The sequence below is a fragment of the Phyllosticta citriasiana genome (genome assembly GCF_038021145.1).
Source record: "Phyllosticta citriasiana strain CBS 120426 chromosome Unknown IWZ02scaffold_27, whole genome shotgun sequence".
Lineage (NCBI taxonomy): Eukaryota > Fungi > Ascomycota > Dothideomycetes > Botryosphaeriales > Phyllostictaceae > Phyllosticta > Phyllosticta citriasiana.
Genome location: NW_027117304.1, coordinates 129504 through 145466, shown reverse-complemented (window position 1 = coordinate 145466; position 15963 = coordinate 129504). Strand labels below are relative to the sequence as shown.

The 15963-nt window shown below is 57.0% G+C and overlaps 6 protein-coding genes across 6 annotated transcripts; 2 read left to right on the top strand and 4 right to left on the bottom strand.

The window, feature by feature from the left end:
* Positions 1–14: 14 nt before the first annotated feature.
* Positions 15–2365, bottom strand: IWZ02DRAFT_503573 (transcription factor protein). Its single transcript, XM_066770340.1, has 2 exons — positions 2184–2365; positions 15–2135 (listed from the first exon to the last, which is right to left on the bottom strand). Exons 1-2 carry the CDS (start codon positions 2278–2280, stop codon positions 484–486), a joined length of 1749 nt encoding a protein of 582 aa, XP_066617450.1. The 5' UTR covers positions 2281–2365; the 3' UTR covers positions 15–483.
* A 129-nt stretch (positions 2366–2494) lies between these two features.
* IWZ02DRAFT_466525 (nucleophile aminohydrolase) lies at positions 2495–3652 on the top strand. Its single transcript, XM_066768507.1, has 4 exons — positions 2495–2620; positions 2684–2868; positions 2929–3347; positions 3400–3652. The coding sequence occupies exons 1-4, from the start codon at positions 2597–2599 to the stop codon at positions 3528–3530; spliced, it is 759 nt and encodes a 252-aa protein (XP_066617449.1). The 5' UTR covers positions 2495–2596; the 3' UTR covers positions 3531–3652.
* Positions 3653–7444, bottom strand: IWZ02DRAFT_466524 (uncharacterized protein). Its single transcript, XM_066768506.1, has 2 exons — positions 6567–7444; positions 3653–6520 (listed from the first exon to the last, which is right to left on the bottom strand). Exons 1-2 carry the CDS (start codon positions 7149–7151, stop codon positions 3929–3931), a joined length of 3177 nt encoding a protein of 1058 aa, XP_066617448.1. The 5' UTR covers positions 7152–7444; the 3' UTR covers positions 3653–3928.
* Positions 7445–8397: 953 nt separating this feature from the next.
* Positions 8398–12125, top strand: IWZ02DRAFT_166685 (E1-E2 ATPase-domain-containing protein). Its single transcript, XM_066762143.1, has one exon. The coding sequence runs from the start codon at positions 8663–8665 to the stop codon at positions 11801–11803; it is 3141 nt and encodes a 1046-aa protein (XP_066617447.1). The 5' UTR covers positions 8398–8662; the 3' UTR covers positions 11804–12125.
* On the bottom strand, positions 12126–13720 carry IWZ02DRAFT_166513 (uncharacterized protein). The gene has a single exon (XM_066762141.1). The coding sequence runs from the start codon at positions 13570–13572 to the stop codon at positions 12448–12450; it is 1125 nt and encodes a 374-aa protein (XP_066617446.1). The 5' UTR covers positions 13573–13720; the 3' UTR covers positions 12126–12447.
* Positions 13623–15696, bottom strand: IWZ02DRAFT_166669 (uncharacterized protein). The gene is made up of 4 exons (XM_066762142.1): positions 15120–15696; positions 15055–15067; positions 14666–15001; positions 13623–14616 (listed from the first exon to the last, which is right to left on the bottom strand). Exons 1-4 carry the CDS (start codon positions 15481–15483, stop codon positions 13869–13871), a joined length of 1461 nt encoding a protein of 486 aa, XP_066617445.1. The 5' UTR covers positions 15484–15696; the 3' UTR covers positions 13623–13868.
* Between the last annotated feature and the right edge of the window lie 267 nt (positions 15697–15963).

Sequence of the window (15963 nt, the reverse complement as noted above, 5' to 3'; positions counted from 1 at the left end):
GGGGGGGGGGGGGGGGGGCAATGTGGTGGGCTTGCATGCATGCATGGATGGATAGGTAGGTAGGTAGCTTCTCTCCTGTCTTGTCTGGATTTTTTATGCAGGTGGGTGGGAAGGTGGGTTGGTGGTCTGATGCTGCGTGGGTGTGTCCCACACGTTGACGACGATGAGAAAGGGTGGTCAGGGGGTGGGAGGCGTGGAGGGGGCACATGGGGAGATCGACATGGTGTGTGTAGACCGTCTGCCTTTACAGGGAGGTCCTGTTTTGTATGTATAAGAGTTTGGTATAGCTGTGTTGTGCATTTTGCACGTCACTGCTTCGCTGCCGGTGCGGATGAGCTGGGGGAAATACCAGACAAGGGATGAAGGTACTTAGTCAGACAGCCAGCCCAATGCATGCTCAATTGCTCAATCAATCAGTCAATTGGTGGACGGTGGACAGCGTCGTCGTCGTCCGCAGCCAGCCACGGCAGCAGACAGACACCACTACGACTTTTCCACCTGCGCATCCTCTTTCTTCGCATCATCGTCGTCCGTCGACAGCCCCTGCAGCTGCGCTCTCAACCCCTCCTTTCCCACCTTCATGGCTCGATCCAACTCGCCCTCTTCCTCTCGCAGCCGGTCGCGGCCGTACGCCAAGTCGCGCTGCTGGCGGCGCTTCTCCTCGTGCACTCTGCGTTCGCGCTCCGCCAGCGCATTCTCGCGCCGCTCCCTCTCCATCTTCCTACGCTCCGCCTGCTCCTGCTCTTCAGCAGACTGGCCCGTCGGCTCCGGCGCTGGTGGCAGCGTCGAGATGTACGCTTCGATGAGCGGGTCGCGGACAGACGATGGCAGGGAAATGTAGCGTAGATCTCGTAGCAGCGAAGACGGTAGCGCGGCGAGCGACGTGGAGCGGTTGAGTTGGGCCAGCGGGATCGACTTGAGGAGGCTCGAGAGGTCCGACTTGCGCGTGCTCTCGGGCAGCTTGAGCCGCGCAATGTGCTCGCGATACCACTTTTCGCGGTCCTTGTCCAGCAGCTTGGGGTCCTTCATCTCGGGCTCCTTTTTGTACTTTCGCCGAAATTCTGGCCAGTACAGCTTCGGCGTTGCGTGCTTGTGCAAGAACGTCAGGTATGGGATTGCTGGGTCTCTCTTCGCTGCCTTTTCGCGTTGCTCCTTGAGCGACTGCACCTTGTCGCGCGACCAGTCGTCCCATGCCTCCTTACGGGATTTCATGTTGGGGAGGACGGTGTAGCGGTCATCAGCAATGACTCGCCCTTCTTCGATGATTTTCTCCCACGTCCAAAATGGGTTGCAATGATGGTCCTCCAGCATGTCCCTAAAGAGAGCCCTGGAATCCTCTTCAGATAATGGCAAATCTTCGCCTTCGCCCATGACTTGGTCTTCGTCGGCCCCAGCATCGTCTGCATCTCCATACTGGCCCATGGCCTCAAGTTGCCACGCAATATCATCCTCGTTGAATTCAACAGCCTCCTCCTCGTCCTCCGCATCAGTCCTTTGCCGTTTTGAAGGTCCGTCTCCCTCTTCCGCGTCCTCATCGTCGGTGACCTCGACCTCTTCATATTCATCGCTGTCATAACCCTTATCTTCTCGTGAAGCGTTGGGGACCACTTTGCCTCTGTCCCCTTGACCATCCTCCGCAGCCAAAGCAGCTGCGGCTTCTCTTTCCTCTTCGACATCGCTTGGCTCATCGCGCTCTCTTCTTTCCCTCTTCTCGCGCTCAATCCGGTCAAACTCAATCACTCCCTTCATGACATCCGGCGGAAACTTCCAAAAACTCTCATTCGTCTCCGGGTTGTGGACAAATCGTCTGCCCAACTTTGTCTTTACGAGTAGCCATGGCGAACATCCGGGTATGTTGTATTTGTGCTTGGGCCGGTCCTTTGGCTCATGGCGCGGGCGGTCCTGATGATGATGGCCTCCTCGAAAGTTTCCGCGCCCACCTCGAGCCCCTGGGAATTGTTGCCGGGCGAACTGTGGGTTGAATCCTGGCTGCTGGTATGGTGGTGCGCCAGGAAAAGCATTGTGGGGATAAGATGGCGCGGTAGGAGGCTGAGGCGGAGCTGCTTGGGGTGCAGCAGCACTCGGACGCTGGTAGGTAGACTTTTTGGTCTCGTGGTTGTAGTAGTATGTGTGGCCTGGGAAGTCAGAAGGCCGTCTTGATGTTTTTCAATGCGGTTGCTTACCGGAGGGTGCCTTGTGCTCGGTCCAGCCTGGAGGAAGGGGAGCTTGGGCGGATGGTACTGGAGGCTTGAGCGCCGGCTTATAAGTCGATTGGAGCATCTTCCTGGGAGGTGGAGAGGACGAGTAAAAGATCAGAGTGTCGGACAGAGCAAGTCAGTAGCAGTGACGCTGCAGCAGTCTTGGCGCGGCCGGGGTCGACGGAGAGCAAGGGTGGCCGCTGGAGGCTCCCATTTTGCGTGCGGGCCGCCTTAATCAGCGGCCACGACTTGGAGCGGCGCGTCGTCAGGTAGCTTGCCTGGAGCTCGCCGCCTTCGACATCAACGCAGCTTTCCACACAACACCACCACTCATCAAGCCTCCCCTCTCCCTCCTTCCTTCATTACCTTGTCCCCGCCCTGCACAAAATCCTTGCAACATGTCCCGGAGATACGATTCGAGAGTGAGTTCGTCCCAATTTGCCTCGCCATCCTCTCCGCGGCCGTAGCTTACACGCAGCTCGCAGACGACCATCTTCTCGCCCGAGGGCCGCCTGTACCAGGTCGAATACGCGCTCGAAGCCATCTCGCACGCCGGCACAGCACTCGGTATTCTCGCCAAGGATGGCATCGTCCTGGCAGCGGAGCGCAAGGTCACAAGCAAGCTGTTGGAGCAGGACACATCGGCGGAGAAGCTCTACATCCTCAATGAGTACATTTACGCGGACGGAGAGAGGCCCATTAGATGACATGCTTACAATTGTGGCGCCAGCAACATGATCTGCGCAGTTGCTGGCATGACGGCAGACGCCAACATCCTGATCAACTACGCCCGGCAGGCCGCGCAGCGCTACCTTCTGACGTACAACGAGGACATTCCGTGCGAGCAGCTGGTGCGCCGGCTATGCGACTTGAAGCAGGGCTACACGCAACACGGTGGGCTACGTCCGTTTGGTGTGTCCTTCATCTACGCCGGCTACGACCCCCAGCGCCAGTTCCAGCTGTACCAGAGCAATCCCTCGGGCAACTACGGCGGGTGGAAGGCCACGAGCGTCGGCGCAAACAACGCCAGCGCCCAGAGCTTGCTCAAGCAAGACTACAAGGAGGAATGTGACTTGAAGGAGGCGTGCGGCCTGGCCGTCAAGGTGCTGAGCAAGACGATGGATTCGACCAAGCTCAGCAGCGAGAAGAGTACGTGAACACAACCATTTGTGAGAGTGAGCATGTAGCTAACGGCATCCAGTCGAGTTTGCCACGGTCGGCAGGACGAAGAGCGGCAAGGTGTACCACCACTTGTGGAGTGCCGAGGAGATTGACGCCCTGCTCAAGGAGCACGGATTGGCCAAGGTCAGCGACGCTGAGATGGAGGAGTGATTTGGCAGCACTGCGAAAGCCTAGACCGCAGACAGAGCAGCAGCAGCAGCAGCAGCAGCATGAATGGCAGGGTCAAGAGCAATTCTCACACGAAATGAATAAAAGACGGTTGGTCTAAAAAGCATGCCACCACCTCAGGAGTGCGCTTGGCTGTTCCATGCGCCTCATCTCGTTTTGATGCAGCCGGCGACGTCGAAACGCGTCACTTGGCACACAGCGGCGAACCAAGAGCGCGTGCGCTTGAAACCTCGAATGCTGAATGAATGACAAGACCAAGGAAGCTTCCTTCTATTATTCTACATACCCATCATAATCCAAGAACCCACCCAAGATCCCCATCCATCATCCATCTTGCTGCAAACACAAACCATACCCATCCGAACCGAACCGGATCCTCATCAATCGCTCAACAGCCACTCGGGCTCCGCGTCCTCGTCTCCCGGATCATGCGACGGCAGCGAATCCCTCTCGCTCTCCGAGTCGACCATTCCACCGTCAACCATTTCTCCCTTTGCTGGTGGCTCTTGCGGGCTTTGTGGCCCGGTGGTTTCGTCGTGACTCACGACGATAGCTTGTGCATGCTCATCTTGGCCGCCGTCTGGCTCTGCGGCGGCCGGATCATTGATCGCCTCGCCACTCTGCTGCGTTGTTGAGCCCTTGGCAGGGTCTAGATGGTCGAGCTCGGCGCTGGCGCCGTTGGACGCTGCCGTTGCTGCTGGTGATGTCGCTGAGAGGGCGTCCTGCTGTGAGGTGACCTCGGCGGGGTTCATTCTAGTGTCTTGATGGACCGGCTCGACGGCTAGACCTTTGACCTTGCCATTGAGAATTGACGAATCTGTCGGCGGCGGCGGCGGCGGCGGCGGGTCGTCTGTTTCCCTGACGAAACCTCCAGCGTCATCGTCGTCTGGGAAAAGCCCGCCTCCCTCGCCGAACAGAGAGGGGTCCTCGCGTTCTTCGGTAGAGGGGTCCTGTTGCTCCTTGGATAAAGGTGTGTCGGGCATGAAGCCTCCTCCCTCATGTTCTGGAATGAAGCCGCCTCCGCCTTCTGTGATTGCGTCGTCGCGTGTGCCGTCCAAGCCCAGGGACGCGCGGGGACGAAGCGGAGCATGATCGAGGATACGGCTGTCAATCAGCGACGAGGACGGCTCTTCGGCCTCAGGCAAGAAGCCACCACCGCCGTCATCAACAGCATCGTCTTCTCGAGCAAAAAAGCGAGCAGCCGTGGGCTCAGCGACAGGCTCGTCGGCACTGGCGGCAGGCAGGAAGCCACCAGCAGCCTCGGTCTCGACCATTTGCTGCTCTTCCGCGTCCTGCATCTCGCGTCGCCACGCTTCCTTTTCCTCCGCAGTCCCATACTCCTCCTGCACGCGCCGCACAATCGCGAGCCCGCGGTAAAACTTGCGCCAAAGTCGCAGCGCCTCTTTGCTGCGTTTGCTGCGCTCCTGTTGTGCCTCCATCTCCGCCAGCCCCTGGATCACAGCCTCGACGGCCTCGCAGTGCCACGCTGCCACGACCGCCCCCTCGACCACCGCCGTCCCGTGCCGCCCCGAAAACTTGAAGCCTGTTACCGCATCTGCGTAGTCCACGCCTAGCAGTTTGGCTGCTTGACGTGCCCGCGGGTGCCGTACGTGCGCGCCACCGCCCGGCACCATCGATGGCACGTATACGTCCAAGTTGCCAAATGCGTTGCGCGGGACGCGGCCCGAGGGCGACACGGGCGGCGCGACGTACTGTTCCGTCTGGAAGGCGGCGTAGAGGGCGACGCCGGCAGCTTCGTCGTCGCCGTCCACCTCCTCGTGACGCTCTGCGGCAAAGGCGCCTTTGCGCGGCTTGCCGTGCTTGAGCGGCTGCTCGCCTGCCTTGATGGTGCGGCCCAAGCGGAACCACTTGTCGGCGCTCTTGAGCGAGTGAACGTCGCGGCGGCGATAGATGGGCGCCAGGTTGGTGCGTGCCGCAGAGCCCAGGTTGACCTGGCCGATCTCGCGTTTGGGGTGGATCACCTCGTTGTGGCGCAGGTGCCGCTCAAGCACGTAGTGCGGGTGGTTCTTGAAGTCTTGGATGTTCTTTGGCATTTCCTCCGCCGCCTCGCGCTTGGCCAGCTCGGCGTCTTCGATCTGGTCGCGGTCAAGAACGTCGGCGCGCCGGAACAGCTTGAGCGCTTTGTGGTACCATCGCGACCCTCCTGGCGTACTCTCCACGCGCGTCTTGATCGTCTTGGCGTTGTACGCTTTAGCATAGCGCCGCGTCACGTCTTTTGCGACACCGTTTTCTTCGAACGCGAGAACGTAGCTCATGCTTACTTGTGGGTCGCTGATGGGTGGCTCTAGGCGTGAAGGCTTGCCCACGGTGCCCGTGGCTATTGGGTCTACTGGGATCCATTTCTGCTGAGCCGCGTTAAAGGCCTCGACCCAGTAGACGGGATATGATGGTTTTGATAATGCGGCGCTCTTCTTTGACGAAGCCACTGGAGTGCTTGACCGAGCAGGTACTTGGCCACCGAAGCCTCGTCGACCAAAGAGGCGTTTTGGAGCCGCAGGCCTTGGGCTTGCAGGGGGGACAAGTTCTTCTGCATGCACTGTGGTTTTCTGATCATCAGAAGCTGGGGGAGGAGGTTGCCCAGCAGCCGAAAATGGCAACGTCTGCAAAGAGCAGACGAGTCTCGTCTTGACGCCTGCAGCGCGGAGAAGGGCGCAAAACAAAATCGCTCCTGTATCGGAGGAGCCTTCAAAAGCCACAGCAGCTTTTCGCAAGTCGGAAACATCTGCCAGCGAGTCCAGATTCTCGAAAATCTTGTAGAATTCGAGGTCCTTTGCATCGCGCGCCCACTTCGCTCTTCTCATGCCTACAGATGTCAATTTGAACTTTTTCCACGTTTCGACCGCCAGACCGAGGCCATCTGTGAAGGCGGTGGCAGCTTTGAACTGCGACTGGCTTGGGTCTGGGGTGAAGAATGATTCTAGTTTTGCATTTAGAAACCTTTTAAGAGAGGTCTAGCAATTCGTCAGAGACGCACGCAAGAGGGTTGGTGTGCATTACCTGTACTTTTTCATCATTACACCACGCGTTCCTAATGTGCGAATTGAACATTAAGCATAATAGATGCAGCTTGTGGAGATGAAGCCTGGACTGCTTCTCTGCAGTCGTCAATGCTTTCCTACGAGCTCTGGTTGGAGTCTGCTGCGCTGAGGCTCCATCGCCAGCGTTAATCTGCAGGGTCTCGCTCTGCTCCTGCTCCTGCTGATCGGGAGCCTTGAGCAGGTAGTCTGCGCTGGTTCCCAGATCGACTTCTTCCCAGTCCATGTCATCGCTGTTGTCCGATTCGGAATCATCGATGATGGTTTGAAGTTTGGGTTGTGACTCAAATTCGGGGCCCGAGACGTGCTCATTCGCCTGTGAGACCGCCGCGGCGGACCCTCCATCCCGCGCCGGTCCGTCGACCTTGCGCCGCTTTACAGGCCTAGTTGTTTGTTCGGGAGACGAGCTTTCGCCAGACAGCATCTCCGCGTAGACGCTTGGAATTCGATCCTTTGTCGCCCCACGTTGGCGAGTTGCGCGCGTGCTCACCTCTCGCCCTCGTGCCGCGCCCGCTTTCCTGGCTGTGCTCGCCCTCGCTTTCGCCATGTTCGCGACGTCAAGTCTGGCCGATGTGTCGTCATTGGTGTGCGGCGGAGCCAAGGGATGTGGCCATTCTTCACATGTCCAATGACCAAGAAGCAGGGCCAATTCGGTTGGCGAGAGCGACGGAGAGCTTGTCGAAGGGAAAATTGGACCGGGCGGGTTTGCGGTGAGGAGACCGATCGTGAGAAGCTGAGAATAAAGGCGCAACCGGTGAAGCAGATGGTGAGGTCGAGGGGTTGGAAGAGGGAAAGCAGAGGTGGTTTTGAGATCCCAGTCGGCTTCATGTTGGTCAAATGCGCCCAGGCCGATGACGTTGTCAGCTACGGTAGGTACTTAGTAACCGAGCCGCCGCTCTTGTCCACGCGAAGTCAGCTGCGTGGCGTCGCGCATGACGAGACACTTCACCGTCAATATCTGTCACTCTGCAACTACCGCTCCAAAGGCCTCAGCTTCGCCATAATGACCTACCTATCGCAGCAACGCCGAAGCGGCTGTGCCATTGGACTACCTCCCTCACTACCCCACACTACCTATACTCCTAGCCTCATCAACCACCCACTGCCCACGCTAGCTCGTGGCTCAGGTCATGAGCTCCAGCAATGGCGTGCGGGCGAGGATCCAGTCATATCGCAGTCTCCTGCGTTCTTGATTGATACTGCCAAATTCAAGGTCGGTGCCACACTGTGTGTCGACTCGACGCCGCTATCCGCCCACTCACTAGTTTGGAACCTTTGGCCCAGATGTCAGGGAAAGCGTGCAAAAAGATTCAAGCCCATCAATGGTTGGCGCCAAGGGAACCCGGGCACGCTCGCCGCCGCCCTAGCACAGGGACAAGACGTGGACTTGCCAGAGCGAGTGGTTCCAACCCACCAGTGCACGCTGTGTGTCGTCAAAAACATTTGGAAAGATGGCCGAGTGACGGTGTACTCTATGTGCCACGAGGACCAGTATGTCTGGGGAAAAGACAATCTGTCAAACATTGATCAAAAGGGAAATGTTGCGTGCTGGTGAAACCGTCAAGGTCCCTTATAGGACCCCTCTGGCGGCCATAACATGTACCATCCACATCAAGGAACCTGGCACTAGCAGTCTGCGGGGTCTCTCCTGCCAACTCTTGATGGGTGATCGACCTCCTGTCTCTTGGTTTGTGCGGAAAGAAGAGGCAGCCATCAAGACGACCATTTCAGCCAGGCGAGACACGGCGGCTTAAAAAGGTCTTGTACACCACATGCTCAAAATCTGACCATGGAACTCTTCTCCCTTTACGTCTCTCAGAACCACGGCACTATTCATTGCAGAACCCAGGCTTTGGTTGTCCGAATCAGATTCACGAGCAAAGGAGTTGCATCCACGTGGGATCTTCATTTATTGGTCATTATCCCAACAGTGAACCCCCACCCCAAGTCGCAGACTGGCAGATCAAATTCGGTGGTGACCTGCGAAATTCGACGCTTAACGAATCGCGACCATCAATCCTCGGCTCGCTCTGACAAGTTCAGCCTTTTCCATCCGCAATGGGTGGATGTGGCCATGAAAAGGGACATCCCAAGGTCTCTGAGCGTCATGCCAGCTCCTTGCCTTCGAGCTGCTGCGGTGGAAAGAGCTGGCCAAGCGAAGGAAACAAAGTCTACAAGCCCAGCTGCAAAGGACCATGCGAGGCCAATTCGTGCTGCTCCTCCGACGACAATCTGGTCAGACCACAACCCCTGTTCGTTGGGGATGGGTCATCTATGGACATCGAAAGGGGAACACCAGTCTACGAGGACGTCAAGATTAGTGTCGGTGGCATGACCTGCAGCGGCTGTGAGAATAGGCTTCGGAAAGCACTGGAACGGATACCGGCAGTCAAGGACATCAAGACGGACCTGGTGCTCATGCAGGCACAATTCCGCGTCGATCTCGCCATGATGTCCGTCGAAGACACGCTGGCAGAAGTCAGGCAAATGACTCCCTACAGCGTGGAACGACTTTCAAACGACAGCGATGAGCGAGTCCTGGATGTCATTGTGGACTCGCCTCTCGACGTCCTCAAAACAACCCTGCCGAATGGAGTTGTCGACGTCGAACAGGTGGGAAAAGAGGACAAAAACGGCAAAGCGACGATGCGAGTTACCTTTGCTTCGAATGCATTGTACCACCGAGACCTACTTGAGAAGCTGGGCTTGCCAAATCCTACCCTTGCTCCGATTCCCTTGCCGTCATCCGTGGCAGTCGGCAGGAAGCAACTGCACAAAGAGCTATTTTATTTTTCATCATCTGCCATTCTCACAGTTCCCGTTCTCGTCCTGGCATGGGCTCCGATACACCAACGACGACTCATCAAAGAGTCGATATCACTAGTGCTGGCTACCATTGTTCAACTTGTTGCAGCTTGGGAGTTTTACCCAAGCGCAATAAAGACGTTGTATTTTACCAGGATTGCCGACATGGATCTTTTGATTGTACTTAGCACAACGACGGCATATATCTACTCGGTTGTGGCCTTTGGCCTGATTCACACTGGACACGACATTAGCAAAAATTCATTCTTCGAAACAAGCGCCTTGCTGGTTACGCTCATCAGACTGGGACGCTTCGTCAGCGAGCTGGCACGGCAAAGGGCCACCGAATCTGTCTCTATTAGATCTCTGCAAACTCCCCATGCACTCCTGCTCCAGAAAAATCGCAGCGAGACCCAGGAAATCGATGTTCGTCTTCTTCAGCATGGCGACATTTTTCGCGTGCCACCTCATACCCGCATCCCTACCGACGGCGTGGTGATTTATGGAGGATCGCAGGTGGACGAGTCCATGATGACTGGAGAATCAAAGCCAGTGGCAAAGGGCATTGACTCCAGAGTGACGGCCGGAACCATAAACCTCGACGGCCAAATCGACGTAACCCTAAGCCGCACATATTGGGAAAACAGCATCAGCGAGATCGGGACGTTGGTCGAAAACGCAGAGCTTTCCAAGCCCAAACTTCAAGCCCTTGCCGACAGGGTAGCCAGCTTCTTCGTACCGGCCATCGTCGCTCTTACCATCATGGTCTTCCTAATCTGGATATGCGTCGGCAAGTTTGTCATCAAGCAAAAGACCGCCATTGCTGCCAGCAAGGCCATCTCCTATGCAATTGCCACGCTCATCGTCTCTTGCCCCTGCGCCATTGGCCTTGCCGTGCCCATGGTCATCGTCATTGCCAGCGGTGTCGCGGCCAAGAACGAAGTCATATTCCGCGCACCGGCCGTCATTGAAATTGCCAAAGACGTCAGGCATGCCATCTTTGACAAGACAGGAACATTGACCAAGGGTGAAATGACGGTGACCGACGAAGCTTATTTTCTCGAGCGCAGCGCTGTCACGCTACCGCATCTTCTCGGTCTCGTTTCGCGCAACAAACACCCCGTGTCTCTTGCTCTGTCCAGGCACCTCGAGGCCAAGGGGCTTCGCCAGGGCACCGTGTATGACAGCTCCAATGTCATCGTTGGTGGAGGAATCGAGGGCAGAGTCACCAGTGACGAAAAGACTCTTGTCGTACGTGCCGGCAATCTGTCTTTCCTTGGCCTCGAGGACTCTGCGCAAGTGGAATCTTTCAAAGCCACCTTGCCACCGCCGTCCAACGAGAAATCCTCCGACTCCTCGACACCACATGACTCCAGGGACCTCGACGTGTCATTCTTTGGTGTCACGATCGACGGTATCCTAGTCGCCCTCTTCGCCCTCACCGACGTACTCCGCCCCGAAGCGCCACACGTGGTCTCCATGCTGCGCAAACAGGGCGTGGCAGTCCACATTCTGAGCGGCGACGACGAGCGCGCGGTCAGCCGCGTGGCGCAAATACTGGGCATCCCCGAAAACCAGACACTGTCACGATGCAGTCCGGCAGGCAAGCAGGCCTATGTCGCGCGGCTGCAAGAAGGCGCGGAGGCTGGTGCGCCGCATCTGCGTCTGCATCAGCACGATGGACACGACGACGACGACCACGACCATGACCATGACCACAACCACGCAGGAGCAGTCGACGGCGAGGACGAGGACGCGACACACCATTCCGAACAGACGGAGAAGCAAACCGCAAGCTACGCAGCCAAACCAACCCGCTGGCAGCGCTTCCTCGCCACCATCTTCAAACGCACCAACAAGCGCGCCGCCGCCATCGTCGCGTTCGTCGGCGACGGGACCAACGACGCCGTCGCACTGACCCAAGCCGACGTCGGCATCGCCATGGGCGCGTCGTTCCCCTCTACCTCTTCCACATCCCCCTCCACATCATCATCATCCTCATCATCGGCGGCGGTGGCGACAGCAGTAGCAGCGCCACCCTCCGACGTCGCCGCCTCAACCGCCAGCATCGTCCTGCTGCGCGGCAACCTGAGCGGCGTGCTCTCGGTGCTGCGCCTGTCGCGTCGCGCCGTGCGCCGTGTGCACTTCAACTTTGCCTGGGCTACCATTTACAACGTGTTCGCCGTGTTGCTGGCGGCGGGGGCGCTGGCGAGAGTCGGTGGCGGAGCAGGCGGAAACGGAAAGGGTGAGGGTGATGGCAGGGGCGTCAGTATTCCGCCTGAGTTTGCGGGATTGGGCGAGATTGTTAGTGTGTTGCCGGTTGTGGCTGTTGCTTTTACGCTGAGGTGGGGTGATAGGGATAGGGATAGGGGGAGGGGGAGGCAGAAGGATTGATAGATTGGGTGTGGTGAGGTTTGGCGGATTGCATTGGTGGCATGGATGAAGGCGAATTCTGTATTTCTTGTGCTGTGACTGTGGGTGGTGTTGAGGAGGGAGGGTGGGTGTGTGGCAGCGGTGGACATACCTTATCCTGTTTCAAGATTCGTTCTTCGGTGCGCTTGGTTGACTGGCTTCTGTTGATTGAAAGGAGAGTCTTTTTTAGAAAGCTTTCCGACTGTGCTTCCTACTGCTCGGGAGAATGCATAATGGATGCTGCTTTCTTGTCTCTTTGGTCAGATGCAGTGTTTGTGTGCCTTGGTTACTACATGTTCCTTCTGCTTGTGCAAGTGCATTGTTTTCGAATGGAGATCTGTGAGCTTCCGCACTTGAAAGCTGGGTTTCGTTGATCAGAGACGGGCTGGGCTGCATGGCGGCTGCCCGGGTTGACACAGGAACATGAACAGCGCTAGGTACGCTTTTTTTTAGATACTCGACAAGCACCAATGTTCCCTTGGTTTGCTGATGCAATTTTGGTCGTCATTTTGGTCACCGTACAATGAATTTTTCCCCCGTCCAGCCCGGTGCCCCTGATCCAAGATGAAGATAACAAAGCTGAATCAGAAGGAAATTGATCTGTTCCCATTCTGCCCGCTTTCCCATCATGCCGCAACAGTCTCCTCATACTTTTTGATAATCATATCGAAGAGCCTCAAATCCTGAATGGCATCCTCGGGCGTCGTCTTGATGGGCCGGCCCGCAGCAAAGCACGCATACATCTCCTGCAGCTCCGCCGTGTACGCATCCTCATACGAGCTCAACAGCTCACGCGTGACGAACTCGCCGTGCTCGTTGACCTCTGCCACACACACCTTGATGGGCAGGCCCTTGACGTACGGCGAGTCGTAGTGGATCGAGACGCGCTTGTTCTGCCCGTAGACAGCCAGGTGCGCGTCGAACTGGGGCACGGCGTCGATGCCGCTCTCGTACGTGACAGCGAAGGGCGCCTGCGCGCCGGCCCGGTTGCGGAAGTTGAGGATGGCCGAGTAGAAGAGGCCGTTGGCCGACACGCCTCCGATCGACTCGGGGAACCCGAGCACCTCGCGCATCAGCGAGATGTCGTGGGAGGCCAGGCTGCCCAGGAAGCGCCAGAGCGTGCGGCGCTGCGGCGTCGACGGCTTGCCGGGGAACGCCTCGGCGAAGAGCGCGTCGAGCAGCTGCTCGCGCTCTGCCCCGGCGCCCGATGGCATGTCGTCCGTGTTCTTGACTTGAAAGGTGCCCGACTGGTCAACGAACGACTTGTTTGGTCCGGAAAAGTCGCGCACCCGCGCATACAGGATCTGGTCGATGCTGGCGACTTCGCGCTTGAAGGCTTGAAGGAAGGATGGCGCGTAGCGCCGCATGTAGCCTACGAAGACGCTGGAGCCACCTGCTGCGCGGTTGGCGTCGACGATACGTTGGGCCGACTGGACTGAGAGCGCGATGGGCTTCTCAATGAATACTTTCTTGCCAACTCTGAGCGCTGCAATGACGTACTGCTCGTGGTACTCATCTGATGTGAGGACGAAGACGACGTCGACGGCCGGGTCATTGATCACCTCTGAAGCGTTGGTAGTCGCCTTGGGAATATGGAATTTGGCTGCGCAGTGTTCGGCGTTCTTTTTTGATATGTCGCAGACGGCCTCCACGGTGTACAGATGGGAAAGGAGACTAAGGGCCGGGAGGTGTATCACCTGAGTGACCTCGCCAGCACCGACAAGGCCAATGCGAAGCTTGGGAGAGGCCATTGGTCCGGATCAATGTTGTTTTAATCTCTTTTGCGTCGCCAGCAACAGGTGATGCAGTGTTGCAGTCGAGCTAAAGTTGACGGTATGACGTGTGAAAGAACCCCACAGTGGGGCAGCTTCGCAAAGTCGTGGCCTGACGAGTAAGGCAGCCAAACTCTGGCCTGCGTCTTTTCGTGTCGGTTCTTGCATCTGATTTGTCGATGAAGGTCGTCTCTGAGAGATTTTGCTCTATGAACCATTCATCTACTCGTGAGAATCGGCGCATGGCACTCGAGCCTTTTGCGTCTCCACGATTGTTACCGTCCTTCGAGCCTCATCCTGTCCAGTGTCCTGCCCTCGTCCCTCCTTGCAATCAGAAACCAACCGCTGGCAACCCAGCAAAACCCAACACCCAGCCAGCTGTGCACCGGCAGCTTGAAGTGATTCAGGCACATGAGCTCAAAGGCGCCCCTCGGTACGGAGATAAAGTTGACCGTCAAGGGGCTAGTCGCCTTGGTCAGCAGTAGAGTGCTGGTAAAGACAGCCCACGCTCCAATGCCACCACAGAGAGTCAAAAACCAGAAGAATGGTACGTCGAGGAAGTAGCAGTTGTGGTGAATATTGGACAACTCGCCAGAAAGGAGAACGATCGGAGACAAAATGATGAGCATCAAGATCGATGTGTAGTGCAAAGTGCGCCAGTACGCGCGTGTCTCTTCGCGTGCTACCGAAGGCTCGTCTCCGCCATCTGCAGACGGGAATCCGGTAAGGACGTCACCTTGAGGAACCATGTCGTTGACAAGCATCCGATATGTTCGCAGGAGTATGATCGGGTAAACGGCAACAAAGAGGGAAGAAAAGACGCCAGCTAAAATGCTTTCCCAAGTAACACGGACTCCGGAGCGCATGCAAGCAACGAGAAGGCTGAATGCCGCAGTCAGAGCGGACGAGAGCGTCGGAACCGAATTAACGGAAAGCGAGGAGCGGGAGGAAGTCGAGGCAAGGATCAAAGAAAGCGGTACTACGCCGATGCGGGCAAGCGTGTACGTCTCTTGTGCAGCGTACCTGTCGGCGTATTCAGCATGCATGTCTCAAGAGATGGGGAAATACTCACGCGAACGAGATGTTACTCAAAACCACTTTGGCCAAGCACACAACCGCCAATGGTAGCACCTTTTTGGCAGTTGCCCACTGGAACTCAAACAGACCGCCTCCAGCAATACCGCCAGTCCCGCCGGATATCCATCTGGCCAGCCCAGCGAGCAATCCGTGGCCCTTGGCCGTTCTGTATCCCGAGCCGGCCGAGAGCGGAGTGGCCGGCGCAACTACAGCCCCCAGACCCAAAATCTGGAATTGTTTCGAGAGAAGCCGTGTGAATGCTGCGAAGCCGAGGAGGATTATGTGTTCCAGAGCCAGTTGTATCCACGTCATGGTCAAGGGATAGGGAAATCTGCGCAGCGGTCAGCGATTCGCTCTTCGGCCCAAGTCTTCGGAGTAGCGCACTTGTATACTCCAGCTACGAGGACTAGTTAGCACCGTGTCTTCTTTGAACGTGCGGCGGCACTTACTCAACAGTATGAAGCGGTTCATCAACAACAGGTAGAACGAGGTGCCAGCAACCCAGAATACAAGCAGACCCACGTACACCTGCCACCCTACCCACGTTCCGAAGAAGAACTTGCCCAGCCCGCCATTGCGCGTTATCCTCTGCCATGTTCTGCCTTCACGTCCATTTCCAGCATCCGATGCGACCAGCGGCCGGACCAGAGACGCCGCGGGCTCGTAGTCTTCGTCCTCGTCTTCGGACTGTGCGGCGCTTCGGGCGCGTGGATACGGCGATGGCGTACGAGAGATGTCTATTAAAGGTATCGCGCCGGCTTGAGCTTCTGTAGAGCCGTTGGAGGTTGTGCGTAGGTGCGTTGAGCTATCCATTGTGGGAGAGAGGGAGAGGAGCGGTCAAGGATCGGGAGGAAGCGCTGCCTTGTTAGTTGTCCGACATGCCGTGGCGGTCAGAAGTATACGCAAGGGAGGTGAGGGAGACGGCCAGCCTCCAACTTTGGTTGAAAAGAGGTGTGAATTGTTCCTGGGTCAAAAAGTGGTACTGATGAGGTCGCGATGAGGTTTAGCGAGTCATGTTGATCTTGGCAATCTACAGGGGCTAATCTGATTCTATGCCTCTTTAGGCAAGTTTGTCGACCAGTCCATCGAAACGGAGATGCATTGTGGCGGAACTCAACCATCAGTCCATGTGTATTGAAATATGGATGTTCCAAAATCATGTTCATTACTGGACGCTCAGATATTTTAGATCCAAGGTGGTATAAACACTTCTCGTTGAATCCCTGTCGGAACACACGTATATTCTCGGTCTACTCCCTACCCACAACTTTGACACCAAGCTTTACTAGCAAA